The 25,163-nt window shown below is 37.2% G+C and overlaps 1 protein-coding gene across 2 annotated transcripts; it reads right to left on the reverse strand.

The window, feature by feature from the left end:
- Nucleotides 1-4,194: 4,194 nt before the first annotated feature.
- On the reverse strand, nucleotides 4,195-13,401 carry zmp:0000000881 (glycogen synthase kinase-3). Of its 2 annotated transcripts, XM_055164159.1 has the most exons (7): nucleotides 13,293-13,371; nucleotides 11,409-11,482; nucleotides 8,448-8,601; nucleotides 7,715-7,853; nucleotides 7,516-7,623; nucleotides 5,836-6,202; nucleotides 4,195-5,504 (listed from the first exon to the last, which is right to left on the reverse strand). In XM_055164159.1, the coding sequence occupies exons 3-7, from the start codon at nucleotides 8,591-8,593 to the stop codon at nucleotides 5,041-5,043; spliced, it is 1,224 nt and encodes a 407-aa protein (XP_055020134.1). In that variant the 5' UTR covers nucleotides 8,594-8,601; nucleotides 11,409-11,482; nucleotides 13,293-13,371; the 3' UTR covers nucleotides 4,195-5,040. The 2 variants fall into 2 exon arrangements, with proteins under 2 accessions (XP_055020134.1, XP_020791856.2); XM_020936197.2 differs by lacking the exon at nucleotides 11,409-11,482 and having other exon boundaries at nucleotides 13,293-13,401.
- Between the last annotated feature and the right edge of the window lie 11,762 nt (nucleotides 13,402-25,163).

Here is a 25,163-nt window from a genome sequence, read left to right on the forward strand (position 1 = left end):
GATGTTATCATAAAACAAATACACACAGTAAAAACAATACACCCAGAAAGACAATACAATAATATAAATAGACAAACATAAAGAGCTGGTCAGTCACAAAATCACAGACACAGGTCAACTAAAGGATGTTGGATTATTTGATCAAAATTGCACGCTGCCCTGTTCAGTTAAGGTGCCAGTGTGTGTTTCATTCACACACGTGTAATCCTCTATTGTTAGTCTGTCTACATGTCCAAAGCTTAAAATACTCTGTTCCACCTTGTGATGTCATGAATCAGTATTTTTCAAGTTAACAACTACCTTTTACCTTTTGTTCAGTCGAGATTGGCAATTCCAGGGATGAAATTATCCAAATGATTCTTGTGAAGATGTATGGAGATTAAAAACACAGTTGAGCACTTCCTGTATTTCCATGACATCGCAAGGTGGAACATTGTTTTCAGTTTGAGAGAAAAACCTGTGTGAATGAAACATAAAATACTGTAATATAGGTCCTTTAATGCTGTTTCCACATTATCCAGTAGCAGGTTTATGTAGCACATTTAATTGAACCATTGGGCAGTCAAATTACTCAAATTTTAAAGGAGCAACTTTCCAGGTGAGGGCTCTGCCACTATTAAGCAGCGTCACCTCTCCACAGATTTAACCTGTAATTTTACCTGGTGAGGTCTCCTGCTTATTTCTATGGAGAAAAGATATACTGGAGGAAGGCCCTCTACCAGAAATGTTACAGAGTGCACCGTAAATTGTGATTAGGATTCTAAAGCTCTGAAACAATGGTTATTGGAGGGTCAAATATGTTACCATGTAAATTTCATTTTTATATTGAGGGATTGTTGGTTTAACATCTAATTTCAAATCCTCTCATTTACCTTGTAATTAAAATGATTCAAAAATGAATCATTTTTTATGATTGGCTGTATAGCCATGTATATTGACATTAACCTGCCGAAGGACTAAAGATGGAAATGAGCCAAAAATTATTATTTTGTAATTAAAACTTTTTTTTTTTTTTTTTTTTTTTTTTTTACTGAATGATGTAGGAAGCTAGGTCGTGCCCTCTGATCGATAGTGGCTTTTAAACTAAAACAGCATTAACTAAAGTCTATGTTTCCTCTACAATTTCAAATACATTAATTGTGATTTCAGTTATTTTATTAGTAGCTTAAGCTACAGTTTTATCTTTATTCAAACACACATTTAAGTTTGTCCAGCCTTATGACAAGACATAAGCCTTACCCCACTCCAGATAACACCCAATGACATATAGCCCACTGTCAGCTTCAAAATAGTATAGCAAGTAGTTAAATAAAACTTACCGAAACTCTCATGATTCTTGTTTATTTTGATCAATTAAAGAGAAAAACTCAGCTTTTCTGCAAAAAACAACTAAAGCCTCCTGTGCTTAAAACCCACGTCTGATCAAATGAAAGTAGGCTGATCCTGCAGACATCTCCCTTTCTCATCAGTTTCCTGTGTTGAGCATCAAAAGGTGTCCTATGACATATTTTTAGGAGCTAGGAAGAAACTACAAAATATATTCTATGGCTTATTAATTGTAAGAGATTTGATTGATGTTGCGCACGTTTTGGAGAGCAACAAAATAGCTGTAGCTGTAAAATTGTATTTAGTGAAACTAGTGCCACATCTGCAACGTAGAGCAGTTTAAAACATTTTCAGATTATTTTTTTTATTACTTATTATGATGATGACGACAACGATAATGATAATTATTCATTATTTATTTTATTAATGTACTATTATTATTAATTTTATTTTAATTTTTTAAGACAAAAGCTCGAACGGAAGCTAGCGGATTGTAAAGAAACACTGCCATCTGCTAGTGGTTCCTCATGTCCAAACTATGGCCCGGGGGCCAAATGCGGCCCTGAGACAAATTTTTCTTGGCCCTCAGACGTCCAGGTGAATTGGCCCAAATTACCTTGCATTAATTAAAAAAAAAATTTTTACTGCAAGTTTTTTGAAAATCTACCTTGATAAAGCCAATATTGAATATTTAGTGTGTGGTTTTAAGGATCTTAGCATGAATAAAGACTGATGGCTCATTCTAATGTGTTAAACATGCACACATTTCAATCAATCAATCAATCAACAACTCTATTAATCCCAAAGGGCAATTCAGTTTGCACATCTCTGGTCACGCACAATATATAAATATAAATAATAATTTAAAAAAAGAAAGACAGACACCAGACGTTCAAACCTCAGTGCATCAGGGACACAGTAACAAATTCACTTTCCATTTAAAATCTTTATGGCAGAAGGAATAAAAGATTTGGCGTAACGGTTAGTCTTTTGTTGTGGGGTGACATAGCGCCTCCCAGAGGGCATTTTCATGAACTGTGAGTGCAGAACATGGTTAGGCTGGCTCAGTATGGCCTTAGTCTTTTGTAACACCCGATGTCTCCACACAGAGGCCAAATCCTCCATCTGAACACCACTGATTTTGCTGCAAACTTTTACAATCTGGTTCAGACTGTTCTTGTCTTTCACAGATAATCCATAAAACCAACAGATAAAAGAAAAGGTCATCAAACTTTCAATATAAGAATGATAAAAATTATTTAAAATGTTAGACGACACATTAAAAGAGCTGAGCTTCCGCATCAAGTGAACCCGCTGCTGTCCTCGTTTGACGATGTGCTCAGTGTTCTTATCAAACCTTAAAGAGGAATCAAACACAGTTCCCAAGTACTTATAAGAGTCGACCATTTCTACAGCTTCTCCATGGATGGAACTGGCTATCGGGTTGTGGACTTTTTTCCGGAAGTCCACAACCATTTCTTTGGTTTTGGCTACATTTAGGTCCAGGTGGTTATTATCACACCATTCAATGAAAGCAGGTAGAGCTCGGCCGTGGTCTGTTTGCTCCCTGCAGGAGAGAGAGGAGGGCAGTATCATCTGAGAACTTGATAATGTAGCATAATGCAACATTTCAATCATTCACTGTACTGAGCATCAGTCTACGGCTCTCAGTGTTGGTCAGATTGTCCCTGTCCTGGTTCCAGACGGGAACGTATTTATACGGTTGATGTAAACGAAAACTTTTTTGAAAACAATGCTGTGTGCACGATGTTATTCTGGAAAACAGAGGGAGGGAAATATTTGTTTCTCAAAATACCCGGCTATGTGTAAACGTAGCCTAAAAATAATTAAACAGTAGCTGTTAAAAACTAAACAAGATAAGATGTTAATTTCATGTGTTGCTATTGCTGACATGCTAGTAGCTCAAAAACAGGTACAAATGTTTGTATTGTGTTTTTCTCTCAGAATTTAACTATCCAGACGCCATTTAAAGGTTCTATATTATGCAAAAGTTGACTCTTGTGAGGCATGTTAGAATGTTGTTATAAACATATATTCACTCATTTGACTTATCCTTACATCTCCAAAGCTCAAAATGCTCTGTTCCACCATGTGATGTCATAAAGTGGTAGTTTTGAAGTTAACAGCTAACTTTTACATTTGGTTTACTAGAGACAGAAAATTCCAGGGCTGAAATTATCCAAATGATTCTAGCGAAGGTATGGAGTTGAAAAACACATGGAACACTTCCTGTACATGACATCACAAGGTGGAACAGACTGTTTTTTGCTAGAGAGAAGAACACATGGATCGCATGGATTTACATTTGTCACAATGAGGGACACGAGGGCAATGGACAAACTGCTCTCCATCATGGACACTCCTGATCACCCACTGCACCAGACTATAGACAGCGTCAGTAGAATAACAGCACTATTATACACATGTGGAGATGTGTGTGTTCTGGACCTGCTCCGCTTCAGGAAAATACAGGACACTTCTTCAGACATGGTTTTGATTTATCCTTGATGTTCATTTGATCTTCTGATAATTTTGCTCATGATCCCCAAAAAATTCCATACCCTACCTCTGTTCTCAAGTCGGACCAGTTGGACGTGGTGACCTACCAGAGATGAAACCCAAGCTGTCTTTGAGCCTATACTCCTCATCCAGCTGTTGTGACTGAAAATGTGCTAGTTTCACACTTGCGAAAAGCAACTAATGCAGGTCTAAAGGTATGCAGGTGTGCTTTTTCATATAGAAGAAGAAAGTGGTTCCCAGTGAGAAGCATTAATCAAATATTAAAGCCCTATTTTTCCAAATTAAATAGTAGAAATCTCACAGAAAATATACAGTGACAAATAACTACAAACTGCTGTTTATTTGTTTTAAATAAATGTTTGTTAGGAATAATTTGTATCAGTTCATTTGGGTTTTGACACAACCAACACACATGGAAACACCTTATGTTTCCATTTTATCATCTTATTGCCATTTAATAAAGTTTACACATTTGTACAATTGATTAGCAATAATTAATTTATATTTTGATTTACCTTTTAGAACAATTAGATGCCTATAAAACATAAATCAATATCCATTTATAAATGCACAAAGTTAATCATCAAAATTATACCTTTACAAAGGTAATAGACATTTAATTCATCAGATTTGAGCTATTCAGCACAGTATGTATAATTCAGAAATCCCTTGGCGAGCTACTTGGAAAGCACTGGATAAGTTATGGGTAGCTCCCGAGCTACAGATTGGACACCCCTGGCCCACCTGTTGTATTTTCACGTGATAACATGAAAATACAACATATGAAGAAATGTTCTTGATTTTGATGAACAAAGATGGCTGGAGTAACACTGTCGTTTTACAGTGCTGCAACCACATCAAGTCCTAAATGCTTAAAAGAGGCTCATCTTTCCTTTGAAGAGGTTAAGTTATTACAAGGAGCAAACAAGCTTTAGCCCCTACAGTAGTATCACACAAACTGAACATGTCAAATTAGCCTGTAGCAATAAAATATATCATAGTAGTTGATCATATCTAAGAGTCTGTTTTTTCATATGCTGTGGATCTTCAATAACATCCCATATAATCTGTCTTTGGTTGAACGAGACAGTGATTGTTCATCACAGTAAGGGCTTGCCAACCTATATAAAGAAGAATCTGTTTTCATGCATATGCAGCCGCTCTGTAGACTTACTAAGTATTCATCCTCACATTGTTATATTTGACAACCCGCCCCTCGCGTAACACCACCTCCTTCTGCTCCCATGTCTCCATCTGTCCATCTTTCTCCTCATACTTCTGCACTAGAATATGACCAGATTGAGGTATGAAACCATGGAGATCCTTCGTTGCCTCTTCGTGTAGCTTCATCTTCATCATGTCACGTGTGAGGTTAGTGCCACCTTTGGGCACCAGTTGCAAATTTTTCTCCTGAGCCTTTGGAGGAGAAGGGGTGACGTGTGCTTGTTGTTGCGCCTTCACTTCAACCCAGGGGGTGTGTGTGGGGTGAGATGAAGCTTTTTTTGGATCTTTGGGCAGCGCTAGAGATTGTGAGGGGAGAGACTTGTTGGCAGCCTCGAATCTGTTCATGGGCGATGGGGAGCGATTTCGGCCAGTGTGGGGGTTAGACTGTACTTTTAGATGGTTCGCTGTCCCACCTGTAAGCATGTCAAGATGACTAGGTTAATCAAAAATTGTGATTATTCAGGCCATAAATACAGATGGAAAAAAAAAAAAACATAATCGTGACTATTTTAGAAGCAATATTAAAGCCAAATGTAACTGCAAATGTTGTTCCTTTGGCTATAATATGACACAATACGGCATAAAACTTTGTCAGCTTTTATAAGTCGATATAGTAATTATCATAAAGGGCCTATTCCGTTTAGTCACAGTGTCAATAATCATCAATAATCCTTAAATTGTGCTGTTTTTCCTACAATATTCTCTCAAAGTACTCAAATCTGATATTGTGACATCCCTACGCACCTGCTTTGGGTTTTTCAGCTGCCGCTACCCGGATGGCACCGATGACACCGGGCATGGAAGCCCTCAGAGATGGGTCAGGTTGCACCATGCGACATACAGCATTCGTGTATGGACTGTCCTTCAGATACTCCTTAATCTTGTCCGGGTTAACGCTGGTGGTGACCAGGCGGAGGCGGGCGCACAGTTCGGCGATGATTTTGCCCATGGCCCAGACGTCAGAACGCTGGCTTCTTTGGCTGGCCCTCTGTAGGACCTCGGGAGCAGAGTACGCCTCGTTGCCCATGTCCATAGCCGAATTGAGGCCGTTTTTGTAGAACTTGGCCAGTCCCAGGTCGATGATGACAGCTCTGTTTGTGCTGTGCTCCACCTACAGGAAATACAGTATATGTAATTTTCTGTTTGTGTAAGGAGATGTGAAAGTAAATAATGAAACAGCAAATGAAAAAAAATACAGAGAGAGAGAGAGACAGACAGACAGACAGAGAGAGAGAGATGGAGAGAGAGAGACAGAGAGAGACAAAGAGAGAGAGAGAGGGAGAGAGAGACATACAGAGACATATAGAGACAGACAGAGACAGAGAAATATAGAGAGAGATAGAGAGAGATAGAGAGACATACACACACACACACACACACAGACATATATAGAGATACAGTATATAGTGACAGACAGACAGAGAGAGAGAGAGACACACACAGAGAGAGAGAGAGAGAGAGAGAGACATATAGAGACATATACACAGAGAGAGAGATATAGAGATATATATAGACATATAGAGGCAGACAGAGAGAGATAGAGAGAGTTATAGAGACATGTACACACAGAGCGAGAGATAGAGACATATATAGATATATATAGAGAGAGAGACAGAGAGAGGGAGAGAGAGAGCGAGAGAGAGACACACACACACACACACACACAACAGAAAGAGAGAGAGAGAGAGAGAGACACACACACACACACAGAGAGAGACAGAGAGAGAGAGAGAGATAGAGACAGAGAAAGAGAGAGAGAGATACACATATATAGAGAGAGAGAGACAGAGAGAGAGAGAGAGATAGAGAAATAGAGAGATAGAGATATATAGCGAGACAGAGAGAGAGATATAGAGAAATATAGAGAGAGAGACACACAGAGAGAGAGAGATATAGAGAGAATATTTGAGTATAAATATTTGAGTTTAAAAGTAATATATAAAGTAATATTCAAAAAATTTAAAAAAAAAAATCCTAAAATAAAACATATTCAGATTTGATGAGAACAAGAAGAACAGAACAAGTCTTGAAATGCTGCAAACAGGTTGTGTGGTAACTCCAAAACAGCAGAATAAACTTGACTGATAAACTTGATAACTCTATAGCCTTAAGGCTTAAGGCAATAAGACATGTTGAAGACAAGCCTGCTGAGGTTTGAACTCATCAACAGAACGACAAAAATGTTTTGAGTCAATATGAATGTGGCAGTGTCTTATCCAAGTGCCTCCAAAGCTGCTTTGTACAAGTAGAGACTAAGAAAAATCATTCAGGTCACAGGAATACACATCTGGGAACAATAAAGTCTGCACTGGACTGACCTGGTCTGTAAGCAGGGAAATGTGGGCTTTTTTTTTATGTGTTAAAAGGTTTTTGTGTAATACTTTACCACCCATTTTGAAAAAGATTACAAATGCAATAACTTACCATGATGTTGTCAGGCTTCAGGTCTTGGTGGACAATGTCTAAGAGGTGCAGATGGAGCAGACCCTCGCACATGCCCACGATGATGGTGTTTTTTGTATCTTGAGTTAACTGTTGAAACATAAGATTAAGATCATTAACTAAAACCAGATTAAGACCAGTAACCTATTTATTTGGTATAAAATGGATCAACATATCTTACCTTTAGTTTGGACTTTGCTGATTGAAAAATTGTAGTCTCCAAGTCTTCTCCCTCGATGAACTCCATTGGGATGACATATTTACTACCTTCGAGTTTCACAGGTCCCAAGAGTTTAACTATGTTGGGGTGCTCGCTTTTTCTGTGGAAGCAACAAAGCTGATCACTAACTAATATATTGTTTTGTGCCCAAGTAAATGGCCACATTTTTATACAGCGCTTTTCCACTTTCAAAGCACTCAAATCGCTTTACAACAAGGAACCACTCACCCGTTCACACACACACTCATACACCAGTGTATGCAGACACTAGGGGCAAGGTGGGTTAAGTGTCTTGCCCAAGGACACAACAGCATTTATCATTCATCTGTGGGATCATTCGCACCGCCAACCGTATTTTTTTATGTCGAGAGCGATTCGAACCACCAACCTTCTGATCAGCGGACAAACGCTCGACCAAATGAGCTGCTGCCGCCCCCAAATAAACCTTTTACGTTCTTTTACAATGGAACTACAGTATCATCCTTACTGACATCAGTGGAATCGTAACAACAGAAACAAGAACAGCAAAATTGCCCAAAAAAGAGTGGGAAGAAAAACCTCTTCGGATTCCCTGTTGGTCCTTGTTCTGGAATTTTAATTCTTAATAGTGGTATCGGCCGCAGCAGCATGTTCAATATCAGATAATGGTATAAAAAAATCCATATTGGTCCCAATAGCAAAGGACTTGACTTACTTGTACACTTGACACTCTCGGTCCAGGTCCTTCCTGCTGATGAGACCAATGGGCACCCTCTTAATGGCAGCCCACTTATCGCCGTACTTCTCCTTGTAGATTTTGCCAAAGCAGCCCTTGGCCAGAGTGTTAGTAGAGTGCGCCATGAGCAGGGCTGGACACAAGCAGAGAGGCATGTTAGTCGTCATAAATCTCAGAAAGTATTCGAACAGGAAAAACAGATGTAGACAAATCATTAAAAACTCAGTTGTCCTGATACTGGTGAAGAAGAGGAGACGGGGGTCTGAGATGGCACACAAAACTGCTGCTGTAATGGACTTGAATGTTGGAGGTCACAGATCGCAAAGGGGAGAACATAAAAAAGTGCTCAACAATTTGAAAAAAAACAAACAATATTTTTCTGACAAGCATGGCTTCATGATAAGATTTTCAATTTATGTTTAGTTTTGAAATGTGTCTATGAAAAAGTATTGAAATATAATACATCATAATCACAATTCAGTGCATATTTGTGCAGATTTGTATGCAAAATAAAACTCACAGAAAATCATAACTATTATTAAACTCTGTTATAATTATGTCCTTTAAAACTCATAATTATAGCATTGCAAAATCATAATTATAACTCTGTCAGGCTTTTATTTTTAATTTACTGGCAGAAATGAGCTTCCATAGTATTTTGTTGTTTGTAGAGGAAAATATTTTACTTTGAAAATATTAATCTTCATGATTCACCCAATGAGACTCATATGGAGACTGAGTATAAGGAAAAGTAATGTACCCTTAATGGACAGTTTTGCAATCAACCACAAGATGCATGCTATTTTTGTATTTTAGGTCAGTGTATGCCTTCAGTTTCAAAGTTTGAACAGTTGTTAGATGCTGTCAGATGGTGGAATCCAGTCTTACCAGTTGTAACCAAAGATAGAAGTGAACAGACATGAGGGTGTCTTTACTGAACACTTCTTTTTTTATAATGGGGCCTCTTCTCTAATGAGTAAATAGACATAACACTCACCAAGATAAAGCGTTTGAGCAATATTTGAACTGAAAAACTTGCACGCAGGACATCTTTATAGCTGGGTGTGCACTTATTTGAACTCTATCTATCTATACTCTTATCTCTTGAACATAGGGGTCAGATGAAAAGCCCCTTGTCTACCCCATAGTATAATGTAGTTTATAATGTATGTTTTTTAAACCTAGGAAGAGCAAAGCAAATGGTAAATAGTAATAGCATATTCAGTATATCAAACAGAAACTAAAAACTATGCTGCAACTATCAAAACTTGAAAGCCAGTGTCATTATAAAGAAGTGTACATTGCAACTTTGATCACACCACTTTAGTGCCAATTCAAAAGCTCCTTCAAGTTGTCATACTCTCAGGCTGACTCAGTGCCTCTTTGGAAACAATTAATTATAATTATATCAAATAATGAAGCCCAGTCAGCTCAGATTCCAGTTTCTTCCATGGAATATTGGTTCTCGAAACAACATTCAGTTTTCCAAGGTTATATTTACTTGTGTATCTTATTAAAGACATTGTAGTTTTCTGAGTTTTTGGACTACAAAAAATTGTTTGAAATAATAATACTCTGGAGTAAAAGAATGTTTTTGAGTTACAAAAGCTGTATGTTGTCAACTATAAATGATTTGAACATTTGTGTTTCTTTCAAAGCTACTATAGTATGATTGTTTTTCTCTTTTTTGCATTGTTTATCCTTTGAAAATGCCAGTTTGTCCTTCAATGTCAAGTTGTAAATCAGATACTACCAAAAGTCTTTTTTTTACTTTAAAATGAGTATTTCTTGGACCATTACTTTGTACTTCTGCTTGAGTAATACTACTTTGAATTAATGTTTCTCTTACCTCCGTACAATTTTTAACTGCTCTACCCACTTCTGTTGGCTTTGCTGCCCATAAAAAATGTATCTGTATTTTTTATCTTTATTTTTATTTAATTATTGGTTAATTAATACTTCTTAATATTATCATTATCATTACTAAAAACAAAAACCAAAAACTATGCATATTCGTATACTGTGACTTATATGGGGAAAAAAAAGCACAGAATAAATTAATAATTAATAAAAAAAGAAAGAAATGTATCTGAAATCACCTTATGTTTAGTAGCTTAATGCATTTGAAACTTGATTTGAGATGACTAAACATAGCTACATACCTGTTCCGTAATTAAGTATAGTTGTAGCAGCCAAGAAAGAGGTGACCCGGAGTTGAACATAATAACATAAAATATTACATAAACTACTCTTTAACTCAAGAACATGCCATACTCAAGCCAGGTTCCAAAATATAATAATAAGAACATAACCAGGAACTAGCCTAAAATATAAAAATATAATTCTCAGGAAGGGAGTGTCTCTTATTAAGTGGAATTCTTATTAAGAAAAATACCTAAACTATCCAGTGTAACCTGAATTTCTCAAGTTTCAGTTTAAAGTAAAATCTAGATCCAACATTGCACTGCTCACTTAATCATAAAACATTTGTTGTGTAAATATCATCTCGGGTAGCTGGATTTTAGCAGTTTTTATAGATTGGAATAAAAACAAGGTTTAATGAATATAGGTCACTGAGACCATAGTGACGTCCAGTGCATTTGCTAATAGTTAGAACAGATTAGTCACCAAAGGAGTGGAGTTAAAATAAAGAAAATACAGTTGGCTTGCTTATAGACAGGCTTCGAAGTAGGCAAACTGGTATATTAACAATTCTTCGTAGTTAAACAAAGATAGGTGCTGTGAAAGACAAGCAGCTATATAGAAACACAGAAACAATGGAATAAATCTTACAATTCAAAAGATAAATCATAAATTCAACTTTTTAATTATACTATTTAATAATCAACTTGAAGATCTAAAGATAATAGCGATGGGAAAAAAAGAAAGACTACAATCAGCCAATATTGTAGATAGTAAGATGGTGTTTATAAGACCTACCTTAAGTTGCAGCTGTGATGTCGTGTACAGGTCTGAACATGGATATAAATACCTGCTGACTTTATGATCCACGCCTTGAGTATTGTGACGTAGTGGAAGAAGGACGGAAAAAAACAAAACCAAAAAAAACAGTACATAAGACTAGTGATGCTCAGGCATTTGCCTTGTCATGTACTTGAGGAAATATTTGACTTCATATGTGTATTCAGTACAGTTGTAGGGAGTATTATCTGTTCCATAAGAATGAGTTATTGGTACAGTTGTAGGGAGTATTATCTGTTACATAAGGATAAGTTGTTGTACAGTTGTAGGGAGTATTATCTGTTCCATAAGGGTGAGTTGTTGTACAGTTGTAGGGAGTATTATCTGTTCCTTAAGAGTGAGTTGTTGTACAGTTGTAGGGAGTATTATCTGTTCCATAAGAGTGAGTTGTTGTAGTTGTAGGGAGTATTATCTGTTACATAAAATTAGTTGTTGTACAGTTGTAAGGAGCATTATCTTTTCCATAAGGGTGAGTTGTTGTACAGTTGTAGGGAGTATTATCTGTTACCTAAGGGTGAGTTGTTGTATAGTTGTAGGGAGCATTATCTGTTCCATAAGAATGAGTTGTTGTAGTTGTAGGGAGTATTATCTGTTCCATGAGGGTGAGTTGTTGTACAGTTGTAGGGAGTATTATCTGTTACCTAAGGGTGAGTTGTTGTACAGTTGTAGGGAGTATTATCTGTTCCATAAGAATGAGTTGTTGTAGTTGTAGGGAGTATTATCTGTTCCATGAGGGTGAGTTGTTGTACAGTTGTAGGGAGTATTATCTGTTACATAAGGGTGAGTTGTAGGGAGTATTATCTGTTACATAAAAGGTATGTCATCCTGTATTTCTCACTGTTTGAGTCTGGTGACGTGGGTGAACAGGAGATGATGAAATGATTAATTATTCCATAGAATTTTTCCATAGAACTACTTCCTAAAAATTCAAATGAGTTCTTTCTTCTCTTAGGCAGTTAAGACATGTTGAAGACAAGCCTGCTGAGGTTTCATCACCACAATGAGGAAAGGTCTTTTGAGTCAGTGAATGTGTACATGTGAACTTGAGTATTCTGGTTATAATCTTTTTTTTTTTTTTTTTTTTTGAGTATTCTGGTTTTGTAAGTGCCCATTTATACACACTACACAGTATACCAGGATACTGTCACAGGGGTTTTTCTGATTGTTTCCAGAATAGTGTGGCATGTAGTCACATATCCTGATTTCTCAACACTGGTGCTGTACTGGGCCTGTGCGAACTGAAGTGGCAAATACTGTATGGTAGGAGGAGTTACTTCCCCCAAATGACTCAAACTTCTAACACTGTAAATATCCAGGATACTCTGATGGTGCATGTATACAGGGGTATCCTGGTTTCTGTGAGTGCCTGTAAACGGCATTTCATGAATACTGTCATAAGTGGGATACTCGTGCGCATGTAAGCACACTCAATCTGAATGTGGTGCCTCCAAACCTGCTTTGTACAGGTATGGACTAAGAAATATAATTGACTTTATAGAAATATTTAGAGAAAATGTCAAGGGTGTTGTGTTCTGTTTAATAGATTATGAGAAGGAAAATGACCAGATATGTCTGAGATGATAGAAACAGTCATTGCAATTAGCAAATCCCTGCAAATCAAAGTATCATTGTTCATGAAGAGAAATCTTCTCTTTGTATTTGACCCACTGTACTCCCCCTTCTGGGCCAAGACATAAAACTTGCCAAGATAAGACATTTGAGCAATATTTGAACTGAAAAACTTAACTTGATATTTTGCAGTGATCTCATGCTGGGCTTTGGACATCTTCACACAAACAAAAAATAGTAATAATTTCCTCTCTTTACAGTCATTGTCCTTACCTGTTTTGAAGCAGAGTAGATTACCTTCCAAACGTTCCAGCCCAACCAGAAAGCAGACCCTTCACACCTCAAAGACTCGTCGAAGTTTGCGTACCCTCTTACTGCCAACTTGAGATGCTTGATTAATTTTCCCTTTGTATGTTATTAGGTCTTTAATCCATAGAATGCCAACACTAGATGAGTCGAGTGGTACGCTGCCAAAATACACAACAATGGGTGACTCATTGGTAAAGGTTCATAGTTGGTGTTTCCCAATTGTGAAGATCCCCGGCTTCTGACCCACTTTGGAGAGATCTGCATCATCAGAACTCCGCCAAGTGGTGTTCTAATTCCCCTGAAGCTCTCACGTCCTCCACGCTCGACTCTTCCGTTTGGCACATTTACCCAGCATGCGTGACTGTAGATGCTTGGCCACCTCGGAGCACTGTAAATTGCCCACAATGTATGGCAACTTATGTATTTATTTTTACTAACTTTATTTAAGCAGTAAAATTTTAATAAAATAAAAGTCATTACACATTAAAAAAGAAGTAAATATTTGACCACATTGCAGCAGATAACACTATTATCAGATTGATAATTCAAATCAGGACAGCTGCAGCAAACCGAGCAATTTTTTTTAAGGAAGGGGATTCATTATTCACATGTTTTAATGCATGTTGTCTAGGGCTGTGTATCATTAAGAATTTACCGATACAATACATACCTCGATACATAGGCCACGATACGATGCATATCTTGATACAGTGAGCTTTCGATTTGATACGATTTGAGCTTTCGATTTGATACGATATATATATATATATATATATATATATATATCAAGGACAAGGCCCCGGCAGATGAGGTGCTCAGAGAATGTCTCAGACAGTGGGGTCCAGAGGAAGAGGTGCTGGAGGGACCATCATGGCAGGACAAACCCCTACATGGGGCGTACCACCGGAACATAACTGAAGTGGCTGATATCAAGAAATCCTACCAATGGCTTGAGAGGGCTGGTCTGAAGGACAGCACAGAGGCACTGATCCTGGCTGCTCAGGAGCAGGCCCTGGGCACTCGAGCAATAGAGGCCCAGATCTACCACACCAGACAAGACCCACGGTGTAGACTGTGCAAAGAGGCTCCTGAGACAGTCCAGCACATAACTGCAGGGTGTAAGATGCTGGCAGGGAAAGCATACATGGAGCGACATAACCAAGTGGCGGGCATAGTGTACAGAAACATCTGTGCAGAGTACGGGCTGGAAACCCCAGGATCAAGGTGGGAAACACCTCCAAAGGTTGTGGAGAATGACCGAGCCAAGATCCTGTGGGACTTCCAGATACAGACTGACAGAATGGTGATGGCGAACCAACCAGACATAGTGGTGGTGGATAAGAAACAGAGCAGAGCCGTGGTGGTTGACATCGCAATACCAAGCGATGGTAATATCAGGAAAAAGGAACACGAGAAGCTAGAGAAATACCAGGGGCTCAAGGAAGAGCTGGAGAGAGCCTGGAAAGTAAAGGCATCAGTGGTGCCTGTGGTGATCGGACACTCGGGGCTGTAACCCCAAACTGGAAGAGTGGCTACAACAGATACCGGGAAAAACAATGGACATCTCAGTCCAGAAAAGTGCAGTACTGGGAACAGCAAAGATACTGCACAGAACTCTCAAGCTCCCAGGCCTCTGGTAGAGGACCCGAGCTCAATGAGGGTGAGAGAGACCTACCACCGTGGAAGGTGAGAAACACATTTTTTATTTATATATTTATATATATATATATATATATATATATATATATATATATATATATATATATATATATATATATATATAATATATATATATATATATATATATATATATATATATATATATTTTAAATCGATTCAATACAGTTCAATAAAAATAATTTCAAAATCATGGATGTGATACAAAAAGTCTTTGTTAAATCACTTCTTGTGCAAAGTTCATATGAAATATTAATATATATGAATAACTTAGTAAAATATACCAAAAAATCCTGGCTATATATCGAAACAGCAACCCACCATATTGATCATCACCATATTGTATCATTACATTAAATTATACGATATATCGATATTTGAATATTTTTGCACACCCCTAATGTGGACACATAAAAACACTTCTGACCACTTTTCATTGGTTGAAGTTTTGATGTTTATTAAAACTCTGGGTTTGATCTGGTCAGGTGACATGGCCCAGTCGCTCCCTCCAGAGCCTGTTCCATATGAGCAGGACACTTGACTCTGTTTTGGAGGAGACAAATCTGGAGGAGTGTTACAAAGTGGTCTTTGGAGGAAGGATCGTGGGAATTGAGAAGCAACCTCTGTCTTCAGTTATAAACTTAGAACTAGCAATTTTTTTAGTTAGACAGGAGAGTTTGTTTACGTGTTTACATGTTTGGACACTTCCTGTAGCTTTCCTGAGAAGTGCCATGTGATGGTGTACTGATGTGTCTTGTAGGCTGCTTTACTTGGCTTTCCCAGACAGTAGGGGAAACGTACTCCCACTACTGCCTGACGCCTTCTCCAGGACTGCATCCCATATGTGTGATAGGGTATATGCTCCCTCCTCATGATTCATGCTCTTTGGACCTGGTTTGCGGCTGTCCATGGTCTCTTTGATCCAGCGGAGGTATTTGTTTCTTTCAGCTCTCATGACGTTGGCATTGTTCTAGCCCATAATGTGATTTTGTCTCTTACACTGACCAGATATGGCTGATTTCAAATTTTCCTGTTTGGCTTGTTCTTCTGTTGCTTTTGTTTGTTTGTATGTCATTTCCTATTCACATTCTTTTTAATGTTACCAAACAAAACAAATACCTCCGCTGGGTCAAAGAGGCGATCAAGATCCATGAACGAGCTCCAAGGTAACAGTTCACTTGAGTAAAGATTACATTTTTTTTTCTAATTTTTGTGGTTTATCCTTTTAAAATACCAGACTTTTTTTTTAATTCATATTCTTACAATTATTCTTAAGTAATAGTTCCTCAAACACATTTTTTTCTTGGACCATTAGTTTCTACTTCAAGTAATATTCATATTTTGAAGTAATGTTCCTCTTACTGGTGTACAAGGTTTGATTACTCATTCCCAGTCAACTTTGCTCCACTTAAGAAATTCACCTGAAATCCACTTATGTTTAGTTGCATTTTAAACTTGCCCTGACATGACTTGACACGGCTACATACCTGTTCTATAATTAAATAGAGATGACTTGGAGTTACGACATAATATATTAACCTCAGTGTTGCACAAAAACATGTCATACACTGCCTTCCACACTTGTTTACCAAGCAGATAGTGGCATTTTATGCAGCCTACCTGGAACGTCCACGGATACGGGGTGGGCGCAGTGCTCCAGACTCTGTGAGGACAGTGTGCTGACACATAAATAATTCTGGATCAGGGCCTCTAACCAGTTTGAGCTCTGTGTTTTGGTCTAAAGTGAACACATTTGGACACAGAAATAGGACACCGTGGCAAGAGAGATTAAGATACTGTACATTATCATTGGTGTTTAAAACGGGAGCTGCCCAGTACACATGGCTCCACAATGTTTTTTCATTTGTACTAAACTGACTACGTGATGATGCTGAGTCCTGTGTGTGTCAGCTATTAAGAAAGTAAAACTGGATAAAGAAGTAAGTTTGAGAGGAGTGGGTGTACTCTGGTGGCAGTGAAACTAGGAGTTGACAATATGGCTTCTTGAAAATAAGAGATTAAAGATTTGTATTCTCTCCAAATACAACTTCAAGAGGATAAATGAGAAGGGGAAACAATTATATCATGGTTAAAAGCTCTGAAAAGTTGATTTTGCACATTTGTTTGGCAACTTACGACTCAATCTCAAATCTCAAAATATTACAACTTTAATGTCATAAAGTTAAGATTTTTCTGGTTGAGACTATACTCATTAAATATCAGCTTTAATGTCAAAATGTTACAATTTTATTCTTGTAGCACCCACATAATTTATAATTTCCTTGTGACTCTTGTATCTTTGATCTCTTCTTAAGAAAAATACCTTAACTATCCAGTAATCACAATATCTACAGTTTTAGTTTCAGTTTTGAGTCAAGATAGCATTACACTTTTAAAATAACTGCAAAAAGTTAGTTGTATGAATAACAAAAGTGAATATAGATCACTAAGACCAACGATGTTCAGATCAGTTGCTTAGATAAAGTTTACTCATCAGCTTGAGTTAATTTCCATGAAAAGTTGATCCTTGAATCCAATAGCCAATTTTCTAAGGTTATATGTTCTCAGTTACATTTACTTGGGGAACTTTTTAAAGAAACTGTACTTCTCTGGAGTATTTTTCCGACTACATATTTTTTCTCCTTGAATAAAAATTTGTTTGAAGTAACAGTTTAAATCAAATCAAATCAAGTTTATTTACTAAGCACTTTTAAAACAGTCAAAGCTTACCAATGTGCTGAGCAAAAACGATAATACACCAATAGTATATGTATTAAAAAATAACCAGCAGTGAAAATAGCTCTACAGAAATGTCATACGCTGCCATAAATAAAAACCAGAGTAATTAAATAGAAACTTAGTATTCTCAAGAAGGGAGTGTCCTTCGCACCTCTTCTTGAGAAAACTGCCTTAACTATCCAGTGTAACCAGAACATCGATACACAAATGTAGATAGCTATTATTATTTTGGTAAACAGTCATTCACACACAACACTATATAAACATGAAGGACACAACGTTTTTACATTTTGATTTTGATTATAACAGTATTTTATTGATTTATGTGTCATTTCATCTAACCACAGCCTGGACTTTAAAAGGTTTTTGTAGAAATGAGTTTAAAAGAGCAACAACAGGAAGCTGGTATGATGCAAACGAAATGAGATGAGTAAAGTTCTTTTTTTATCTTACATTAACTTGCAGTGATAACTCACAGTTGGTTACACTAGTTAGACAAACATTTTCAGATGTTTATTATAGATACTTGGCTCATTGTTATTGCACTGAACTGAAAAAAACAACAACAAAACAAACAAACTAAAATTTGTCAAGACCACACTAATCATGACCAAGATCAGTCTGAGAACACAGGGTCCAGAGACCAGGACAAGGCCAAGACTTTTAAAGGTCAAGACCGAGACAAGCCTGAGACTTTCAAAGGCTAAGACTGAGACCACAGCTCATTGAGACCAAATCAAGACCATCTTTATAATTTTTGATGTAATTTATTTGTATTTTACAGTTATTTTGGCACATATATATCAATGTTTTTTATAACTCTGTCTTCATTTTATCACGCGTCAAGTGTCAGACCTTGAGTCCAAGACAGGACCGAGTCATAGCACCTTCAGTACAAACATTTTCAGATGTTAATTAAAGATGCTTGACTCATCGTTATTGCACTGAACTAAAAAAACAAACAAAACGATAATCTAGTCAAGTTAAGATTACCGTAGAGTTGTAGTCAAGATCGCACTAATCGAGACCAAGATCTGTCCCGAAACCAGGACAAGACCAAGACCTATGAGGGTCGAGACCAAGACAAGACCGAGACAAGACTGAGACCACAGCCCATCAAGACCAAACTGAGACCATCTTTGTAATTTTCGATGTAATGTATTTGTAGTTTTACAGTTATTTTGGCACATATATATCAATGTTTTTATAAATCTATCTCCATTTTATCACACATCCAGTGTTATACCTTGAGTCCAAGACAAGACCGAGTCCTAGCGCCTTCAAGACAAACATTTTCAAATGTTAATTATAGATACTTGACTCATCGTTATTGCACTGAACTAAAAACAACAACAAACAAAACTAAAATCTAGTCAATTTAAGAACACTGTAGAGTTGTAATCAAGACCGTACTAATCGAGACCAAGATCAGTCCCGAAACCAGGACAAAACCAAGACCTATGAGGGTCGAGACCAAGACAAAACCGAGACCACTGCCCATCGAGACCAAATCAAGACTTTGTAATTTTTGACATTTATTTGCATTTTACAGTTATTTTGGCACATATATACCAATGTTTTTATAAATCTACCTCCATTTTATCACTCGCTGAGTCCAAACGCGGTCGAGTCCGAGATGAGACCAAGACTAGACAGCGAAAAACATGGTCTTGAGGCCGATCTCTAGAACAAGACCGGTCTCAAGTACTATGATATTAGATTACTGTACTTGGACTGAAAAAGTGTTATCATGATTTGAATAAATTTCACTTAACAAGAAAAATTATCTACCAGTTTAAGACTTTTTGTACTAAAAATATGACAATTCATCCTCCTCCTGCTACTCCTAAGATAAAAAAAACCCCAACAACTCCTTGTACTTAAAATTAGAAACAAAATCTAATGTTACTTGAATTAAGAAAAAAACACTTACTCCATTGGTAGATAATTTTACTTATCAAGTTGAATCTACTCAAGTAAAGTAAAATGTTCTCAATTTAAGTCATTTTAACTTAGCTAGATATTGTTTTTTTGCGGTGTCAAGTATTCACGTGATATATAATGAAACCATGTCATTACGGAAAACCCCGTGAGCCTGTTTTGGTGCTGGCTGGTGGAGATGACAGCTGCTGACAGAGTGAAACAGAAAACCCTTGTGTGAGTCATGCTGTCACTGATCCACCAGGAAGTATAAGAAGTGAGAGGTGTGTGAGAAATTTCTAGTTTCTCAGATACCAGGATCTTCCTTCTGAACCACTTGGGACCATTCCACGTCATTAAAGCTCTGCCAAGTCAAATAAAGCCCTCGCCTCCTCTGTATCTTTTCAGTTGGGGGTCCATCATCTGCTTGTTTCCATTGCTCTGCCTGGAATGTTCCACAATATGACATTAAACAGCTCTATCTTGCATTTATTCAATTACAGGTGGTTTAATAGCTCAGAAATACCTAAAGAAACAGGCATTTGGACTGTGAGCAGAGTTGCCTCTCCATAGATCTGTCCTGTAACTTGGTCTGGTTTTGTCTCCATGAAAATAGTAAAGCTTAATGCCATGCGGTGAAACATTTCAGACAAAGCAATAATGTCTCCATAGAGAAAATAATTTGACTGGCCCTCCACAAGAAAAGTTACACAATGCACCTTTAACATGAACAGTTGGAAATGGATCAAATTTTTTAAAAGAACGAATGAGCACATAAGCAAAGCAGGCAACATGAGTGACAGCTTTGTGCACAAAAAAACATATTTGGTTCAGTTATAGTTTTAATTATTAAGACTGTAGCGCTGCATTTTCTTTAGATTTTCATAATTTCTCTCCATCCCTTTTCTATCTCCTAGTCGCGGGGGCAGCAGTCTAAGAAGGGACTCCCAGATTTCCTTCACCCCAGACACGTCCTCCAGCTCCTCCTTTTCATAATTTGAAAGGGTAAACACTCTCCTCCCACTCTGTTTGAACCATTTTAAACAAATCTGAGCCTTGGTCTAACTGTGATTAGTTTGTAGATAAAATTAGTTCTGACATTGGCTTCTGTCATTAAAATAAACTGAAAAAGAGTCTTGAATAGCTCTTTACATGAACAGATCCAGAACATTCAGATCCTGCATTGTTCATCTGCCAGTGCTGCCCATGATAAAAGTGAGGGCTGGATCACAGTGAACAGCTCACCTCGCTCATTTGCAAATACCCGATTTTCTTTTATTATTTATTTAATATTGTTACAGTTACTTGTTGTTACTCTTGAGTAGTAGTTCCCCAAGTAGGCCTCAGAGGCGCTACCATTAGGCAAAAGTAGGTGGCTGGGACCCTCAAACCTGGAGGGGCCTCCAACCAATTGCCCTCAGTGCCACTAATGGTCTGGGCCTCAGAGCAATTAAATTTTCTCTCAGTATGACATTAAATGAGAGTAGTTGACTTTTAAACAATAATCATAAGAAAAAAAAATCATTGTAATGGATGTAAACAAAAATGTAATTGTTCTAGCAAAAAATAAAACTACTTTCAGTTCTGGTTATCCAGTAGCTACTGAACGAATAAGACAAATTTTCAATCCCCATAATTCAACTAAATAGAGATGTGCATATCTCAAGAACAATGGGGAAAAACAGACAATATATATATTAAAAACAAAACAAAACAAAACAACAAAACAGTGCATTATAGTGAGGGCCGCAAACTCAAGTTCTCCTGGGGCCCCCAAATCGCTAACTCCACCACTGGTAGGCCTATATTTATTTTTAAGCAATGCTATTGTTTTGAAGTACTGTTTCTCTTACTTGAGTACAAGTCAACATTTCATGGTAGAATTTAACTCAAGCTGGTGACTAAACTTTATATAATTCTTACTATTATCATCTGCTCTGAACATCGCTGACCCGACATTTTCACTCTTGTTTTTATTAAAGTGTTACTCATTAAAGTTCAGTTACTCATACTCAGAAACTTGATGACACATGACTAAACATAGTTACTACACCAGTTGTATATTAAGTATAGTTTCTTTCTTTAAACTTGTGTGTGTAGTTTATAACTGAGACACTAGAGAGCGCTCTCAGCCTACCCTTTTGTGACTGCCTAATTGGCTTGGTGTTTTGTAACTTATTTAGATTTTGCTTTGTACTCATTGAGACTTCTTTTGTTGTCCTTTAGTTTTATTGTATACTTCTCCATTTCTTATCAACTGTAACACCCATCTGAGTTTGTTATTCCTTTACATTGGCTTTGTAGTGAAAAAAGCCATTTATTATTTACCCGCTGACCATCTGATAGTTAGAGTTACTTCCTTTCATCACAGTAATCTAAAATTGTGAGATAATCGTTTCCCTGACAGAAAAGCTAATACAGCTGGACTGATACACTGGACTGATAAAGTTATTTTAAGCGGTATGAAATTTTGTTTGTAATTGTTTGCATATGGGTGCTGAATGAGATTTACACTTACGGTCAAAAGTTTTAGAACAGCACACATTTTCCAGTTGTTTCCTGTTTGCTGTTTACTGTTGACCAAAACGTATTCTAAATTTTTGATTCATGAAAGTGTCCAATTTGGGAGATATAACAGCTGAACACACTCGTGGCTCGTTCTTAGAAATCAAATATTCTTTCGATGGGGTTTAAGTCTGGAGACTGTGCTGGACACTCCATGTTTCCAAGTTCACCATCTTGTTCTTTTTTCCTGAGGTAGTTTTGGCAGAGCTTGGACTTGTGTTTTGTATCTTTTGTCCTTTTTTTTTTAACCTCTGGATGTTCAGTACTTACCTTGTACCATTTCAAGCTCTTCATTGGACTTGCGCGACTTGAATTGCAATAAACAATCTGAAAAATTAGGGTGTTCTAAAACTTTTGACCTGTAGTGTATGTCTATGACTGAATGTTCATCAATTACTTAGAATTTTTGCCGAATGGCTTGTGACTTAATATTATTTGAGAGGACAAAGCCAGATTTCAGTGGAGATATTAGCTGGCGAACCCTTCACTAATGTTATGCAGAGCTTGGTGCTAGTTCTTTGTTCACCTTTTCTGCTTTTAAAATGAGGTCAAGTGTGCAAACAACTTCACAGCTGAATGTACTTCTATAGAAACACACAGTCACCAAGGCTTGGATGGATTTCATAAAAAAATCTGAACCCACATGTGCAGGAAATGGACTTGATGGCAACACCTAAACCTCTCTTTGCAGGACTTCCTCATTTGTTCTTCTGTCTGTGAAGGAAACAAAAGCAGTTATGGTAATTGTGCTTTTATGTTCTCTGTGTTTAAATCATTGTATTTTAGGTTTTATGCTTTGTAGATTTGACTGTAGGATGTATTTAAATATGTTTATATCTGTATATTAGTTGCTTGTTAGCAGGAAGTTCGTAGTTGTAACTATATTAGTTAGAGATTCATTATTACTGTGTAGCTGTAAGCAGTATACCTTTGTTTATACCGACACTTCTGATGTTTGCATAGCTTTTAGTGTTCCACGCCCTCTGCCCACTCAGTCAGTGGTTCTTAAATTACCTTACATACACTAGGGCTGAATGATTTGTGAAAAATATCTACTGGTAATTCAGGTTTTTCTGCAGGCAAATGCAAGGATTCTGTTCAGACTCAACTAATACAAGAATTTTGTTTCATGTTTGTACAGATCTAAATTACAGGGGTAGCAGTTTTTATGCACAATAAAACAGTATTCGTGGTCTGTGTGGAGTTTGCATGTTCTTCCTGTGCCTGTGTAGGTTTCCTCTGGGTGCTCCTCTACTAGAAACATGTACAATAGAGTTCCTTAATTCTTAATCTCAGCAGGACTATTGTTAGGCGTGTTCTATCAAAAATGACTAGACTCAATCAATTTAAATTACAAAAATGTATTCCCCTGATAATACAATTCTAATACAGAGCTCTGGGTCAGATCGTTGTCCCACATCAGGCATCTGACCCCGTGCCTGTTCCTCAACCCAGTTTATAAAACACAACAGTATGAATCACACCAAGTCTGTTTAGATAAACCAGCTGGTTATCTCTACAGTCCCAGTTCTGCAAAGAAATTTGTTTAGAAGCACATAGGCTACCCATATGTAGAAATCACAATAGTACTTTTCAACTGATAAGATCTCAGTGTTTAAGCTTCAACTCAATGTGTAACTTCATTAAACAATATTCAAACCACCACTTGATACAGCCTTCACTATCTATAAAAATAAGTAAAGGTCAATAAAATTAAATAAAAATAAAGTTGTGTAGTTTAAAAGTTGCAGCCTTTCCGATTTGCTAATTCTAGTTTTGATTAAAAAATAGATGAAGTGTGCAACCCTGATGGTATGTGGACTTCTCTTCAGTTCGAGTGTTCACTTATCTTTGCACATCTCTTTTGGGTTAGTCCTTGTTAAGAAATTCTGTAGCAATTGTATGATCCTATTTTAGTGTATTCCACTTCTCACTCAAAATAGTAGATGACTAAAAGTTTTAAATGTTTGTTAATTTGATGCATTTATTCCATGAGTGATAGAAAATACCTGCCTTATTATTCAGTTTCATCTATCAGACCAGTTGGTTTGTTTGACGTCATCATGTCTGGATTACTTGACCTTGAACTACTTCTGAAAATCAGCCAGCAAGACACAGAAAGACGTGTTTCAACTACAGTCAAGTAGTGGAAAAACAAACTGGTCTGTTAGCATTTTTAAACAATTTGGCCTCCTTTCATTTTCACAGTATAACCTTTAAATTGTATTAATGTCTATTTTTAGTCTCCAGAGTCAGAAACGTGTGTGAGAACATGAGAAATATGTCCCCTCCTCTTGTCTTCTCTGCGTCTGTGTACAGCAGTCACTCTCAGTGTGTGGTTTGGGCATGCTGCTCTTCGACCTATGGGACTAAAACAATTATAACAGGACCGTGGATACAAAGGCGAGTTTAAGCTGACAAAGCCCAGCAGATAAAGACAGCTCAGAAGGATTCAGAAACACTGCCTGTAGTTAAAAAGATGTGTAAGTCTTTTTCAATTATCTTATCATACTATTAATGTTTATTAAACTTTCCTGTTCTTACAAATGCTTTACCCTTTGCATGGTAGAAGTTACCGAAGTTAATTTTTGTGTATGTGCCATGTCTTATGCACTGTGAAGCTAATACACAGCCAGTGTGATGAGTCATGTGTTTCCTGTTGTATGGCCTAAAGCTTGTGGCACTTTTTACTGTCAATTTCCTGAGCTATTGGCTTTAGTTTTGAGAAATATTTTCTTTACATAATGAAGCAAACACAATGCTGAGTGCACATGCTTTGATTTTCTGATATCTACAGTACTCTGTAGATCAGACCTCAGCTCCGGGGCTGCATAAGGACCTTTGGTTGACTCTGACTGGCCCGTTTAAGCTCATTTGGAATTACAAAATAAAGATATTTTATAATTTTAGCTCAAGCATAGACTAAAGCTACCT

Source organism: Boleophthalmus pectinirostris, unplaced genomic scaffold, assembly GCF_026225935.1.
Source record: "Boleophthalmus pectinirostris isolate CB_2022bp ecotype Guang Dong unplaced genomic scaffold, ASM2622593v1 HiC_scaffold_6, whole genome shotgun sequence".
NCBI lineage: Eukaryota > Metazoa > Chordata > Actinopteri > Gobiiformes > Gobiidae > Boleophthalmus > Boleophthalmus pectinirostris.